Below are 16934 nucleotides of genomic sequence, written 5' to 3'. Positions count from 1 at the left end.
TTCTAGACAGGGCTGTAAAGAGAAAGCCATATCTCAGTTTGGTCAATAGCAATAAAAGACAAAAGTACACAGACCAGTCAACAGAAGAAGACTGGCGGAAGAAGAAAAGTGTTATGAACAGACAAATCTATTGTGTTCAGATCACAAAGAAGAACATTTGGGAGACGCCAACCAAATGTTTGACGAGTTTCTGACTCCATCTGTCAAGCATGATGGAGCAAATGTGATGGTGTAGGGCTGCTTTTGGTAGCAGTAAAGTGGAACATTTGAACAGGATAAAGGGAATCTTAAAAAAAGACATTTGCAATGTCACACCACACCCTGTGGACGGCACGTGGTTGGAGACATTTTCCTGCAAGAAAAAAGGCAGTGACCCAACGCACAGCTCCAAAGAACACATGAACCATGTAGGCAAGAAGCCGTCAGCTGGTACTCTGCCTATAATGGAGGAGAATAAACATTTCTGTGACCCTCAGCCTTTTGAACGGCAGTGTAAATATAAGCAAAAAGATTATATAAGCAATAACATCAATATATGTGCATATGACGGGGATTCACTGTATAGGCCTACATATAGTTTATGCTTACATGCATATAATATATAGCAGCGGTTCCCAAACTTTTTTCCCCGCGTACACCCAGCATTCGACGCATAAAAACGTAACACATTCTATTGAGGCATTCCATTGAGGCATCATGTTTAATTAGCCGTCCTACATGATAACAAATAACAAAATCAACACCGGTGGTACACGTGCCACAGTTTGGGAATCCTGATATATAGAGTGCGAAAATGTTATTAGATAGGATAACTGTTTGATATAGACCCTTTCAAGAGAGTTCCATTATCAGCATCATAGTTGGCCCCACAAGGCTTCCGTTTTAACATTCCATATGTTATCTTAATGCAGAGGAAGTAGATTAGAGCATTAGAGTAAATAGAACGTTCAAGCATTGTTTTTGTTTTTATTGTTTGAAGGGTCTATAGATTGATTGATTGACTGATTGATTGATTGATCTCTGTACACTGCGTAGTGCCAGGGAAGCCCACCATGCTGATAAGCACCACCATCGGCAACACGGCCCTGATCCAGTGGCAGCCTCCTAAGGACATGGTGGGCGAGCTGATGGGCTACCGTCTCCAGTACAAGCGCGAGGAGGAGCGCGACTTCACCGTGCGGGACTTCCGTAAGACCGACGACCACTTCACCGTCACCGGCCTGCACAAGGGCGCCACCTACCTGTTCCGGCTGAGCGCCAAGAACCGCGCCGGCCACGGCGAGGAGTACGCCAAGGAGATCAGCACGCCCGAGGACGTGCCGGGCAGCTACCCGCAGAACCTGAGTGTGGTGGGCCTCACCACGACGACCACCACTCTGGCATGGGAGCCCCCGGCGCTGGCGGAACGCAACGGGCGCATCGTGCAGTACGTGGTGGTGTACCGCGACATCAACAGCCAGCAGAACCGCACCAACAGCACGGCCAACACCACGCTCACCATCCAGGGCCTGCAGCCGGACACCACCTACGACATCCGCGTGCGGGCCTTCACCAGCAAGGGAGGAGGACCGCTCAGCCCCAGCATCCAGAGCAGGACCATGTCCACCTCCGTGGCAGGTGAGACCCGCAGAGGAAGAATAGGGGCCTTACACACACACACACACACACACACACACACACACACACACACACACACACACACTCACCTCAGTGGCAGGTGAGACCCGCAGAGGAAGAATAGGGGCCTTACACACACACACACACACACACTCACACACTCACCTCAGTGGCAGGTGAGACCCGCAGAGGAAGAGTAGAGGCGTTAGGGGGAATAGCCTGGGGCAGTGGATCACACACACACACACACACACACACACACACACACACACACACATACACACACACACACACACACACACACACACATACACAGAGAGAAAGAGAGAGGCACACACATACACACAGGTGCTTGTACACATACTCGCACTCACTCACATGCATACACACAAGCTAACTGTATACTCCCACACACATACACGCACACAAAGTTGCACATGCATGCACAAGTTTATAGACACATACACACACACACATGCTCACACACCGTTGTGCATGCACTCATGCACTTACATACCAGCTCGTATAAACACATAAATGATGCATAAGTCAGGTACATACAGGTCTGCAAAGAAAGATTTCCAAGTGTTCTCTCTGTTGGCATGCCTCCTGGTCAAGCCTGTACAACTTATCCCAGAAATGCAATCGTATACACACACACACGCACACACACACACTCACACTAGCATACACACAAAAGCAATATATCCCTGCATTCATGTTTTTTGTTCAGGCCTGAACTAGCTCACCTGCAGTCAGTCTCACTAAACACTATCACAATTCATCTACCTGGCTACACACACACACACACACACACACACACACACTCACACCAAACAGATGGTAGTTGAGGAGAACAGATGCATTGCTTGTGGAAGCTGATGGTAAGTGGACCGCGGCGTCTTAACCAGTGCAGCGTAACCTGTGGGTCTGTGCAGGCCTTCTCTCTCTCTCCATCTCATTCGTGTTCACATTAGTCCGCACATATGCTGCGATGAGAGAGAGGAGGGGGGGGGAGAGGAAAAAAGCATCCTTTTTTTACATGGTCTGTTTGGAATCACTCCTTTTCTGCTTAGCCAGCTCTTCCGGCTGAGTTCACGTTCACCTTTCTGTGAGACAGCGCACACCTTGATAAAGGCGCCGCGATAATTTCTTTCCCCTTTTTGCGTGCGTTGAAATGTAAAAATGGGTGGACATTCTGGTGTTCCGTCTCTTGCCTCCTTGTCTTGACACCAGAATGGCTTTCTCTGAACTCTTTCTTTTTTTTTTCACATCTCATCAAAGACCGTTTTTCCTTTTTTTTTTTCCATTTCCTTCCTCTGGGGAAAATGCCATTCTTTGTATGCAGCCCTGTTTTATTGTTATTCTCCCAGAGTCCTCAGTGTGTCTCAGTCGGAGGCGATCAGCTCCAGCGTGTGGGTAGGAACAGAGATGGTACGTGCCCTAAATAGCTGCCGGGGGCCGTTTCCTGTTCCTGTTCCACACGCGCTCATCGGTACGCTGCCCGCTGCACCGGCGTCTCGCTGCTCCTGCGGCTCGGCGCGTCTGGTCTGCTTCATCGTGGCCGTCAGCGAGTGCTCAGACGAGACTCAGATCGCTGGGACGTGCCTGAGACAACTCTGTCTCACTGTCTCACTGTCTCACCCGGATGCCTGTCTGCTCACTTGGTTTCTCTCTCTCTCTCTCTCTCTCTCTCTCTCTCTCTCTCTCTCTCTCTCTCTCTCGCTCTCTCTCTCTCTCTCTCTATCTATCTATCTATCTATCTATCTATCTATCTATCTATCTCTCTGTCTGTCTGTGTCCTGTCGTTCTTTCAATCCTTTTGTGTTCTCACACTGCCACTGTCTCCCTTCACACACACTCCAACTGACTCCCTCTCTCTGTGACCCCCCCCCCCCCCCACACACACACACCCTTCTCTTTCTCTGTCAATCCTGCAGAGTTTACCAAAAACTTTGGCGTGAAGGCTGTTATGAAGAGCTCTGTGTTGCTGACATGGGAAGTCCCGGAAACCTTTAAGTCTCAAGTGCCTTTCAAGGTAAGGTCCCTGTGATGGGCTGACGGGCGTCGAGCACCAGCAGGGGCTCACAACGGGGATTAGGCTGAGATTACGCTCCCAGGGATGTGGACAGGAGCCGCCAGTAGGAGGCGCTTTGGGCTCCATCTCAGTAAGCCTAGGCTAGGCTAGGCTAGGCTAGGCAGGCAGGTGGGGTCATCCTGCCAGGCTCTGTTCAAGTCATGCTGCATGTTCCTTCTCGTATTCCCCCAGCATAAAAAATGCAGCTGGAGACTCTTAAAGAAAGAGTTGCTGGGTAAAACAGTAAATAGGCTTTATATAGAGAGGCCACTAAGGACCTCCTGCTCAGGCTATTTGCTGTGGATAATGTAGTTGTTAACAGTGTTACTAAGTACTTATAAAGTTGTTATAACACACTTGTATATAGTTACTTGTTTCCACGTAAATATTTGGGTATCTGTGAATGATGAGGATAGTGATGTCTCAGCTACACTAAATTCCAGCGTCATCATCTGCAGCATATTTTAGGCGTTGAGTCAGATCTTTTGGCTGTGGCCATACAGTTTTAAGACCAGCATTTGTCCCATGAGTGTAATGAACCAGCCCAGGAGAACTGATCTCACAACAGATGTCCAGTGTAGTGGACTGCTAACACTGAATGCTAACTGCTAATCACTGCTAATCCGTTGACTCTACAACAGATGTTCAGTCAGGAATGCTAAGCCGGAATGCTAACTAATGCTAACGCTAACCTTGGCGTTGTCTGTGTGGTCAGATCCTGTACAACCAGCAGAGCGTGGAGGTGCAGGGCCACCAGCGGAGGAAGCTGATCACGCGGCTGCAGCCTGACACCGACTACTCGTTCGTGCTAATGAGCCGGGGCAGCAGCGCTGGTGGGCTACAGCAGCAGGTGTCCATCCGGACCGCGCCTGACCTGCTCAAGACCAAACCAGCGCGCCACACTGGTGACCAAGACGAGGGCGGCAAGCTCACGGTCACACTGCCTAAAGTCCAGAGCACCACTGTCAAGTGAGTACAACTGTACACCGCTTCAGAACTGACATCAACCAAGCTATATGTATTGTTCCTAATGATGAGTGAACGTTGACGATGAATTGAAAATCTCATCATTGAACTTGAACTGCCATTGGTGTTGTCACACAAAGACACACACACACATACACATCATACACACATACACCCAAACAGACTAACACTCACACACACACTACACACTAGGTGTAGCCCCTAGTTAGCTGTTAATGTGAGAAGCCTATATAGGGCAGACGGTCATTTTATCCTCCTCGTCAGCATCGTGAGCCCCGACTCTCCCCCTCCACCCCTCCCTCCACTAGTAATCTCTCAGCTGCACCTTCCCTTTCCCGGCCCTCATTGAGTCCCTCATTGCCACCTTGCAACTTCATTTCAACTCAATTAGTTCCACCATTAGAAGTCCTTTAGGGACGGCACTTAATGTGAAGACCGATGCCTTCATCATTTTATCGCACCCATCACTGCCGCTTGAAGTCTCGTGAAGGCGCATCGTCTCAACCTAGAACGGTCAACGGGAAGAGTGTGAAGTCTGAGGGTCAATCTGGTGGACAAGCTCAGGGATGGCAGTACACAAGGACAGAGGATCTGTCTGTCAGCTCCATTCTGTATTGATGGCCAGGGATTTGGGGATGTTGGGTCAGAGAGGCAGAGACGGTGCGTCTCCTACGTCATTGACCAGAGCCTGGTTCTCTCTCGATCGATCAGTGCTGGCGAGGTTTCAAACATCTTAGGACAGAAACAAGAAAAACAGAAGCTCTGAACGGAATGGAGAAAAAGCTATGTTTGAGTTGTCATGGGGATGGGGGGGGGGGGTTTAAAGAATGACGTGTGGGGCAATTACGTAGAGTGGCAGACAGCACACACGCATACACTCCACCACACAGACATATACACACACACGCACACACTCCACCACACACAGACATATACACACACACGCATACACTCCACCACACACAGACATACACGCACACACTCCACCACACACAGACATATACACACACGCACACACTCCACCACACACAGACATACATACACACACGCACACACCTCACCACACACAGACATACATACACACACGCACACACCTCACCACACACAGACATACAAACACACACAGACATACATACACACACGCACACACCTCACCACACACAGACATGCATACGCACACACACTCCACCACACATAGACATATACACACACACGCACACACCTCACCACACACAGACATACATACACACACACACACACACACACACACACACACACACACACACACACACACACACGTACAGCCAAGGCAAAACATGGCTTCTATTGCTAATGCGAAATCAATAGCGCAAGCCTCCATGTGTCAAAGAACGGCCCCATCAGGAGTGCTACAGTAGGTTTGCTTTATTTGTCCTCGATGTCGCCACTCATAACTGCCTTGTTATTTTCCCATTGTACAGCTTCTGAGGCCATTTGAGATCACAGAGAGAGAGAGAAAAAGAGGAAAAGGTAGAGAGCGAGTGATGGAGAGAGAGAGAGATAGAGAAGGAGAGAGCATAGCCTGGAGGTTCTCTCAAAGCTTTCTCCCATCCAAGCAGTGAAGCGCCCCTGCATACTTCCATTCAGCGCCGTAGCAGGTTTTTAATGCGCTAGCCCTGCTGCAACATCACAGCAATTTACCCAAGAGGTGTCGTGAAAGGAAAAATACATAGAGAGACATAAAAGCACAAATCATGTTTTAGGAGTCTAATCTGGAGGCTGCAAGTCTAAATGAGGCCCTTATTTCAGATTGGATGTGCTGACGCACACTGGGGCTTTAATTGTGTTTCAAGTGTTTATTTCTGCCGGAGCCACTAACACCTTTACTGTGGAAGAGGATGTAACAAAAAGCAGAGGAAAAGTTAATGCTCCACATCACACTGTAAATAAAAGAAGTAGTTCGGCAGGAAGTTCACAATAATGAGAATCAGGCAGCTTTGTTTGATGAAGTGAAGGAGGTTTCTCTTCTCTTTTTATAGCTATTGAGTTGTTGTGGACATTGTTTTTTGTTGCGAGTGTGTCTTGAATGGAATACGCTTCTGGAGCATGCTGGTAAGCTGGGCCCTTTATACCAGGGGCTGAGACTACCCAGCGTGAAGTGTCTTATAGGTTTACAATACAACCACAAACACTCACACTCACTCGTTCCCACAAAGACACTTGCTCATACACATACTGTACCCATACCTACACACACACACACACACACACACACACACACACACACACATACGCACACAGACATACATACACATACACAGACAGTTTTGTGTACACCTGATTCCTGGCATTGGCGTACTGTAATCCGTAAACCCAAACAGAGCCGTTATTCTGTAGTGGATCCAGCTGTGGTGTGGCCCGGATCTGGCCCAGATGCTGCCCTTCTGCTGGGTGTGTACGTCGCACCTTAGTGCTAGTGCTCCCAGTGAAGCCGAGCAAGGGGCTTCTAATGCATGCAAGCTTCTCATATTCAGTGCTGCTCTGACTATATTTCCTCCCGTTGTAGGTGGTACTACATTGTGGTTGTTCCTGTCACCACCGATACACAGAGATGGGAGAATCCAGACGACATCGACCTGGATGAGGTGGGTTATTTGTGTGTGTGTGTGAGCGAGAGAGAGAGAGAGAGCATGTGCACGTGTGTGATTTGATGCAAATCTGTATGGCTCAGCTTCATAGAATGTACAGTACAGTAGCCATAAGCCCTGATGCCTCATCACGTGTAGAGAGCCTGTGAAAAGAGGGAAAGAAGCTCAACAGCTCCCCCTGTGGACGCAGCTGAAAACTGCACCTAGTCTTTGCTCTGAGACTCGTATTAAGCGGCTTTCACCAGGAGCACACCAAAGATCCATCTGTTGTCACAGTTCCAAAAGCATCAGAAAATAAAAGAACACTCTTCTGTGCGATACTGATGAGTATTTTGACACACTTTATTGAAAATCTTCCTTTGTGTGTGGGGTTGGGGTGTTGAGGCATTGATGGAAGGGAAGGCGATGTCTCTGTGTCAGCACTGTGGCAGAAGAGAAAATCTCCCCGTCATTCAATCCTGATGGAGAGCAACTGACACACTTTGAGACCCCCACTCCCTCCTTCGCCTCTTCAGAAAAAGGGCTGCTTTTAGCATTTTCGTTTCCTTTGTGTTATTAATAAAGACCTTTTGGGCTTGAACGCAGCTCCTTTGCTTTCTCCTGAGTTTGCTTTCTTTCAGTGTACCGTTGTCTGCAGAAAGAGGAAAAAAAAACATGGAAAGACGAAGCGAAAAGTACAACTTTAAAGTGCCGCCTATTGAATATCAAAAAAGCATCACACTCGTAAAATAAATATGCCCAGATCCCTGGTGCCTTTCAGACAGTTTGAGCTGTTTTCTCTCCCTTAAGCACTCTGTATTTTCATCTTTTACTCTCTCTCTCCCTCTCTCTCTCCCTCTCCCTCCCCCTCTCTCTCTCTCTCTCTCTCTCTCTCCCTCTCCCCCCCCCCCCCCGCTGCTCAGTACTGTCTCTACTGTAGCAACAGTACAAATCATCCCATCTCCTCTGTTTTGCAGTGATACAAATTGAGGTTCTCTCCCAAGTAGGGATTTGGCTGTGCTAGCGAGATGAGATGAGAGTTGGTCTAGGACGCCGGGGGCCTGAAGGATGGCACCAGCATGTGTCTGATTCAACACTGCAGCATCTCTCTCTCTCTCTCTCTCTCTCTCTCTCTCTCTCTCTCTCTCTCTCTCTCTCTCTCTCTCTCTCTCTCTCTCTCCCTCCCTCCCTCCCTCCCTCTCTCTCTCTCTTTATCTCTCTCTGTCACTTTTTTCTCTTGCTTTTTCTCTTTCTTTCCTTTTTTTCTCTCAATGACTCTTTGTCTCACCCTCCGCCTGTCTCATTCTCTTTCTTTCTCTCTCTCTTTCTCTCTTTTTGCCTTTCTGCCCATTTCTCTCTGACTTTCTCTCTTTCCTACTACATCACTCGCTTCCTTCCTTTTAGCCTGCCTGCCTTTCTCTCTTTTTCTCTCTCTCTATCTCTTTCTATCTACCACTGGCTTAGAGGAGTTTGCTTGTCATGTGTAGAGGTGCAGGTGTTCACATAAGGAGGAAAAAATCATAAAGGAGATGGGGGGTGGGGGGTTGACCGATACAGCGAAAAAGAGAGGGGGAATGAACGAAAGAAGAGAGGGAAAAAGAGAGGGGGAATGAACGATAGAAGAGAGAGAAAAAGAGAGGGGGAATGAACGATAGAAGAGAGAGAAAAAGAGAGGGGGAGGGAGATATCTTGCACTGTGAGGAGACAGCTGTGGAGAGGATGACTCAACCGCGCAGCTGGTCCAGACCTCTTGTTGGCGAGCGTGAACATTAATGAAGTCTCTCACTCCCACAGACACCTGAGGTTCTCTAATAAAACCTGAACCCGTAACCCCCAAAGGTCACTGCGGGGTCACCGACTTGCAGTGCTGCTTGGTAATGTTCAGTTGTTGCTCTTCCCGTAGAGGAAGAATGCCGTAGAAATGTGATGAATACCAAACATGCTATGGGCTCTGTGGTCAGACCAGAGTGGCCACACCCTTGACATTTTGACAGCAAGCCTCAGTTTGAATCATAATGTGTTTATTGTGTTTTAACACAAACTCAGTTGAACTGCTAATCCCAGAATGCTGTGTGTGTGTGTGTGTGTGTGTGTGTGTGTGTGTGTGTGTGTGTGTGTGTGTGTGTGTGTGTGTGTGTCTGTGTGTGTGTCTGTGTGTGTGTGTGTGTGTTACAGCTCCTGGGAGCCAGCAGCACAGACCGCAACGGCGCATGGAGGAGGCGGCGGCGGAGTACCCAAGACTTCCTGCGGCCGTACATCGCAGCCAAGCTGGAGAGCCTCCCCGACACGTTCACTCTAGGGGACGAGAAGAGGTACAACGGCTTCCTCAACAAGCCCCTGCCCGGCGACCAGACGTACCGCTGCTTCGTGCTGGCAGCGCTTGGGGAAAGCGACTCGGTAAGTGCTCCCTGCACACACTGGACACATGGTTATTTATCAGCCACACTGTGTGTGTGTGTGTGAGAGAGAGTCTAGGGTTGTGGAAAGTTGGCACTCAAAAGAGTGTATGTCACTCAAAGGCTGCATCCCTTCAAAAACCCTTTTCAGACTGCACATGTTTTGTGGTATGTGTGTGTGTGTGTTTTTACATGGTGTCCACGTGTCATGTGAGTCACCCAGTCTGAAGGCGGCGGCTCCTATTGTGGATGCAGCGTCTCCAGTGGGGGAGAGGAAGCCGCCAGGCACATCCCTGTCCTCCACGCAGGCAGAAGGGTCAACCATGTCATGGCACACACACACACCACACACAAACACACACACACACACACACACACACACACACACACACACACACACACACACACACACACACACACACACACACATACACAAAGGCCTTTGGGTGACTCAGTCCTCCCACAAGGCCTTGTCTTAACACATACACACACACACACACACAAAGAAAGAAGCTATACTTGCATGCACTCACACAAGGCTATACACATGACTGCAAGCATATACACATGTCCCCTGGTCACAATCATGTGAAAGGCACCACGACAGCAACAAGAAGGTCCGTCTTTTTTTGGAACTGTCTTCATCTGAGGGCGAAAGGAAACTGCACAACACACACACACACACACACAGCTCAGCTGTGCTTAAAAAACTTTCTCGAGTCCAGCCAGCCAATCACGTCAGGGGAAAGTGTGTGGATGCAGCTCAAACACTCGACTGTGTGATATTTCCCTGCTGGAGCAGAGAGGGTGGAGGGGTGGTGTGGGGTGGGTGTGGTGTGGAGTGTAGTTGGCTACAGAGGAAAAAGGGCATAGCAGCTTTATGTGGCTCCCAGGACTGGTAAACAAGCCGGGGAGTGTGAAATTGGATAAAAGAAACAGGCTATATAAACAGAGTGATCATTCAGAGAGGAGAGGAGAAGAGCAGGGCAGGCCGGGTGGGGGGTGGGGGTGTAGAGAGGGAAACAGAGAGATGCTGAAAAGAAAGGGAGCGAAGACTGAGTAAGAGACAGTGAGATAGGCAGAAGAGGAGAAACAGGGTTGTGGAGGGAAAGAGAGGCAGGAGGAGAGAGATTGACAGAGAGGGAGGGGTGAGCGAGAGAGAGAGAATGAAAGAGAAGAAAGAGGGAAGAAGAGAGAGAGAGAGGCAGAGTGGGAGAATGAGCTAAATAGCGAAGATGAGAGGAGAGGAGACAGGGAGAGAATGATACAGAGAGAGGAAGAATATTTGGGGCAGCTTAAAGAGAAAGGGCGGAGTGAGGCGAATGGGGAAGGATGAAGAAGAGGAGGTAGAGAGATCTAGAACGAGCGAGCAAATGAAAGAGAGAAGGAGACGACTCAAGGAGGCACACAGGGGTGGAGAGGGGGAGGAAGGGAGGGAGCGGTCTGGAGCAGTAGGGTGCTGTATGGGGTGGAGAGGAGAGGAGGAGGGTTTAGGCAGGGTGCTGTATGGGGTGGAGAGGAGGAGGGTTTAGGCAGGGTGCTGTATGGGGTGGAGAGGAGACCTCTGGCGCTGGTCCTGTTCACCGCTGATAGAGCGAGAGAGGGGACTGGTGGGAGTTGGGCAGGCCCCCCCGTCTCCATGCCACTAACAGAGCTGTCAGACAGGGTCTCTTATCACACACACACACACACACACACACACACACACACACACACACACACACACACACACTGTGTGTTTTTCACTGCTGCACATTTTATAGCGTGGGTGAAACTGCAGCGTTGTGCGAGGTTTAGGCATGGCGGATGTGAGACAGAGACTGGGGGACTGCAATCTGTGTCTTCAGAACCCTGCTGTCTACACACACACACACACACACACACACACACACGCATACACACACACACACACACACACATGTTTATTTCATTGCTCGTTGTCTTAGTTCCAGTCTGTTTTATCTCCTTTACTTTTTACCCAACTCTCCTGCTTGTGTATCGCATCTCTTTGTATCAGTCTCATTGGAACCCGCTCTCTTCCTCCATCCTTCTGTTCCAGTGCTTATCCTCCCTCTCTCTACCTCTCTCTCTCTCAGGCTCTCTCTACCTCTCTCTCTCAGGCTCTCTCTACCTCTCTCTCTTGTCCTCCCTCTCTCTACCTCTCTCTCTCTCTCTCTCTCTCTCTCTCTCTACCTCTCTCTCTCTCTCTCAGGCTCTCTCTACCTCTCTCTCTCTCTCTCTCTCTCAGGCTCTCTCTACCTCTCTCTCTTTTCCTCCCTCTCTCTGCCTCTCTCTTTCTCCCTCTATTGTGCTTTTTCATCTCTCTGTTTCTTTATTTCTATGAGTTCCCCTCTCTGTTTTTATCTTTTTTTGTCCTTCCTCTTCTCCAAATGATGTCTTTTTCACACTCTTTCTCTCTCAGACAGACACACACACACACACACACACACACACACATAGACAGACACACACACTCACTGAGGTACACACTGGCTTGGCTGTAAACAGCATTTGTAAATCATCAGGCTGGAGGTTTGGAGAAGGGGCATTATTCACTCTGTGGGACGCGGCGGCGGTGGCATCAGATAGTGCCACTCAAATGGATCACTCGCAAAACTTCTCCGTCTCCCCTCGGAGAATAGCTAAGTGTGTTGTTGCCTTCTCAACCCCTCAGCCCTTGTTCTCTCCCGCCCGCCCGCCTCTCATCTGCTCTCTAGTGCCACGACGGCAGTGCCAGAGGCTCCTGCCATTTCTCAAAGAAAGTTTCACTTCACGTCACCCCTGCCACACTTCCACCAAAGAGAGAGAGAGAAAGAAGAGGAATGATAGAGAGAGAGAGAGGAAGGGATAGCGAGAAACAGAGCGATAGAGAGAAACAGAGAGAGAGAGGAGAGAAGGGAAGGCGAGAAAGGAAAGAGAGGAACATCAGAGTCGCGCTCTCTGTGTAACCGTCACAAACTAAGCAATTGGCGCTGCATTGTTATCTGCCACTAGCTAAGCAGTTAGCATAACATTTAGCTGAGCACTCATTTTGGTGTACAGGTGAATGAATGCTTATCTTAGCTTTAGCTTAGCTTTTAGCAATGTTAAGCAAAGTGCTAGATGGACTTGAATGGACTTCTCAATGATGATGCTAGCAGATCCTGTCACGCACACACAAGTGAAAGTGATGACGGCCACAGTCACTTCAAGTGAATTACGCCTAGCAAATTGTTCCATTTAACTCTATTATGTGACACACAGGCCCTGCTGTGCTGATGTCCTCTAAGCAAACAACTCACATCACTATGATAACAAGGAACCTTTTCCTTGTGTGTGTATGCGTGCGTGAGTGTGTGTGCGTGTGAGCGCGAATAGCCACATGATTGTATATGCACAATACACTTCCCTTTTGGAGAGGTTTGCAAAGGTGTGTGTTTGTGTGTGTCTTAATTGGTTTTAGTAGTTGATTATAAAATGGTGCTGACGCTGACCGATGGAGCTGACCACTCTTGAAGCCTGTTGGCTTTGCTTTGATAGTGTGTGTAGGTGTGTGTGTTTGAGGGAGAGGAAGAGAGGTTGTGTACATTTGTAACGTAAATGGAGTATGATGATGAGTGTGTGAGTGTGAACAGGCCGGTAAGCTGAGCAGGTGGTGTATGTGTATGTGTATGTGTGTGTGCGTGCCTGCCGCTCCTCAGACCCTCAGAAGTGGGCACTAAGCGTTGCGTAAGCCTCCCACCTTGACTGAGGTGCGCTGTTAGGGGTAGCAGTATGTGTGGGGCGTCCCTCCACACACACACACACACACACACACACCACTGCACTTAACAAAGCCAGGCCGCTTTTACTGCAGCCCTAAATGAGACAAAGCTGCCCCCCAAACCATCAGAAACAGAATTTATGAAGTAAAATGTACAGCCCCCTCTCTCCACACACACACACACACACACACACATAAAGTCCACCCACCTTCATTGTGTTGCTACCTTCAACCTTTGCTTACCTTCCACAATCAATGGGTTCCAGGTGCTATTTTCAGCTGTGCCACCCACAAACTATGCACCTGAAGGCCAGCATTATGCCCGTGCGTGGGAGTCTTTTAGCAGTAAAATGATCTTTCTATTGACCAGTCAATGAACTGAAAGCCGGGTGGCAGCAAAATCATTTTTTTTGCCAATAACTTTTCATATCCTGGCTCATGGTTTATTAATCTGTGCCGTTGTCTGTAACCTCTGAATCACTTCTAATTCTGTGTTGCCTCTCCATTCGGTAACCTTTGCATTAGTATAAAAAATACTGTAGAAACATTGCTGTATACCCTGAAACTGCATATCTTACATTATCATCATATATGTTATCCTGCCACCATACAGTTGCCCTTGAACATAGTTGTCATTGAGAAGTTAAGTCTAAAAGGCATCCATTCTTGGTCGTTGCATGTAAACAGTATAGCTTAGACACAGTATTCCTTAGGAAAAACAACGCTTCATGTCCAATGAAGTAGGAATTGTATTAAGTTAGTTTTAGGGTAACACATGATCAAGGGAGATGATAAAATATAACAGTAACAGAAGTTTTGTTTGTTTACAGCAAACTTGCGTTGGTTGCACCTGTACCTAACATGGTTTGATGTGCCTCAGTCACATCAAAGCATTTATCCCCTCCCCTAGCCTGGGTGTTCCCATGCTGCCTTGCGCGCGATTTGATTCACGCTGCTAAGGCAGCCTGGAGACCATGGAGCAAATTTTCGCCTGAGATAGGGAACCAATCACAGAACAGGTGGGAAAGCAAGACGATGATGAGCTATGCACAGACGCATTTGATAGACATCCGTGGCACCCAATAAACGGATCTGGGCTTTTTTTTTTTCAAATACGAGAAAATGAACGTTTGGTTCCCAGACCACGTCTCATTGAGAAGTGCTGGCGCTAGCCAGGCTACCCCTCCCCATCAAACTGCAGACAAAGTTGTGAATCATTCCATCTTTTATTTTTTCCTTCCTTTTTTTATGTCATGTTCTCTTTTCCCTCTCATGACACAAACAAGTGTGTGTGTGTCGCTTCCAGAGCCCCCCGTGCGGGGGCCGAGGGTCTCCGCCCTCGGTTGTGTGTGCCACTCCGAGCCTTTCTCTCGCTCGCTGTCACACACCCTCAGACGCTGTGTCGCTAAAGCGATTTGTTTGTTTGTTTTCGGAGGGGGAGCTTGTTGTCAGTGCTCGGCTTTGAAGATTTGCCTCTGCGCTACATCCTGCCGTAATTGGTTAGATGGCGACATTTCACATAATTCCCACCCGGAAAAGCGGCTCGAGTGTAACAGTCAGAGCAACAGCAAGGTGTGTGTGTGTGTGTGTCAGTATGGTAACGCCTGCTTAACGTAAACTTCTAAAGGCCAGAGTCATAAGAGTTCAGGCTAGGTCACAAGAGTTCACAGTACATTCCTCATGAAGCACTTTGTAGCTCATCAGACAGGGTGGTGCTTCAGGAGGTGTAACACACACTCACAGACAAAGACACTAAACCTCTCTCTCAAACACACACACACACACACACACACACACATACTATCAAAGCCCAAAGGTGAATCAGATTGAACCAGCACATCAAAAGCCATGGACATCAATGAACTGCTTATAATGATTAACCTTGCTCGTCCTCACAGTCAGGAAGTGCACAGTCAGATGGGTCTGAGTTCAGTTTGCATTGTAAACCTTAGGTGATGTTTGATTGGCACAAACAAATCATCGCTATTACAAAATCAAAGTCATAATTAGTTTTAATAGTGAGGTTCAAAATCAGTTTTTTTTTTTATTTGTATTTAATTCATTATATTGCTATCAACAGTCTAAAACTCTGTAGTTACGGTACTTTTTTATTCAGGTTTATACATTGTGGAATTAATAATGATGATTGGTATAATAACAATATTGATGATGATCATAACAATAATGATTACAAATAGTTTTAAACCCTAATTTTAAATAGGAACAGGCTATATCAGCAGGCGAAGATATTATTTTGTGCAACACTCTCAAGGAAAACTTCTCAATCCTGATTCAGTCCATGTTTGCTGGCGCTGAATTCCTCTCAAGTAGCCCAAGCAGACGCCGCTTGTGAATTTCTCTGAAAAGTGTATGGCTATAAGTGTATGCTATAAGCATTAAACCGCAAAAGGCTTTTGAGGTGCCACATGCATGATTATTTCAGTTGTTTTGACAGTCGTGTGGTTATTTCACGTCTCTCTCTCTCTTTCTCTCCTCTCTTCTACCTCTTCTTTTCCGCCAGAAGACGTTTGCGGCGAGCCCGTTCTCTGAGCCGATGGCGGTGAAGCCACCCAACGGGATGTCCCGGACCTCGGAGGACCCCGAGATGCTGTGGGTCATGGGCCCCGTGCTGGCCGTGGTCCTCATCATCATCATCGTCATTGCCATCCTGCTCTTCAAGAGGTGACGGTCCACTCTCTTTTCAGACTCTCCCCTAAAACACATCCCCTCCTCTCCACTCAGTCAGAGATGTTAATAGTAATTTCCTGTGTATTAGCCGCATTGTGTATAAATCGCAGGACAGTGTTTTATACAAGTTGAAAGAAACAAAGCCATATTAATACCATATTAACTGCCCCCCATGTATTAACCTCATAGCTGAAGAAATTTTGCAAAATCAACGTATAAGCCACGGCTAATAGTTGGGAAATGACATGCAGTTAGCGGATGATCTAGCCCGATTGAGCCAGAGCTGGAACATTGGTTGCTTGACAGGTGATTTGAGCATTTAAAAGTCTTACTGGATCGTGGCTAAAATGAGCCCAATATCGCACAGTATCTGCTCGACTCAAAACACATCCCTCCACTCAGAGATAGTAGGCAGTAGATGCTCGGGGAGCCCAACTGGTAAAACCATAGATATAAAACACAGTGGTGCTAACACAGAGGTCATGGATTCGGTTCTCCATGAGGGAACACGTGTTCTAATACAAATGTACAGTATATCTGTATAGTGCCTTTTGGGTGGATCTGCAAAATAAATAAGTGTAAATTCAAGTTATTCCGAGATTCTAAGCAAGATGGGGCATCGGAAAATGACAACAAAGGCATCAACAACAGTGTGGAACTTGTTCATCACCTTGGGCAGTCTGATAGAACTCTGTCCAAGTATTGCATTAGGCCTTGCCACGGCTGCCTCTCTGCTTCCACTCTGATCTCTGCCTTACCCTTAAATCTTTTGCCAAGCTCCAAAGCCATTATCGGATCGGATGTCTCACCAGTAATGTCTT

The 16934-nt window shown here is 47.9% G+C and overlaps 1 protein-coding gene across 1 annotated transcript in view; it reads left to right on the top strand.

Annotated features, from left to right (window-relative positions):
* The window catches only part of ptprfa (protein tyrosine phosphatase receptor type Fa), a 170691-nt gene that overhangs the window by 113393 nt on the left and 40364 nt on the right, over nucleotides 1–16934 (top strand). The window contains exons 12-16 of the mRNA XM_042057436.1: nucleotides 3558–3655; nucleotides 4410–4663; nucleotides 7227–7305; nucleotides 9463–9684; nucleotides 15947–16107. Coding sequence (XP_041913370.1) covers nucleotides 3558–3655; nucleotides 4410–4663; nucleotides 7227–7305; nucleotides 9463–9684; nucleotides 15947–16107 — 814 coding nt within the window. The remainder of the gene's footprint in view (nucleotides 1–3557; nucleotides 3656–4409; nucleotides 4664–7226; nucleotides 7306–9462; nucleotides 9685–15946; nucleotides 16108–16934) is intronic.

The sequence above is a fragment of the Alosa sapidissima genome, chromosome 12 (genome assembly GCF_018492685.1).
Source record: "Alosa sapidissima isolate fAloSap1 chromosome 12, fAloSap1.pri, whole genome shotgun sequence".
NCBI lineage: Eukaryota > Metazoa > Chordata > Actinopteri > Clupeiformes > Clupeidae > Alosa > Alosa sapidissima.
Note: the sequence above shows the minus strand (reverse complement) of the source record. Positions and strands in the feature narration are given on the sequence as shown.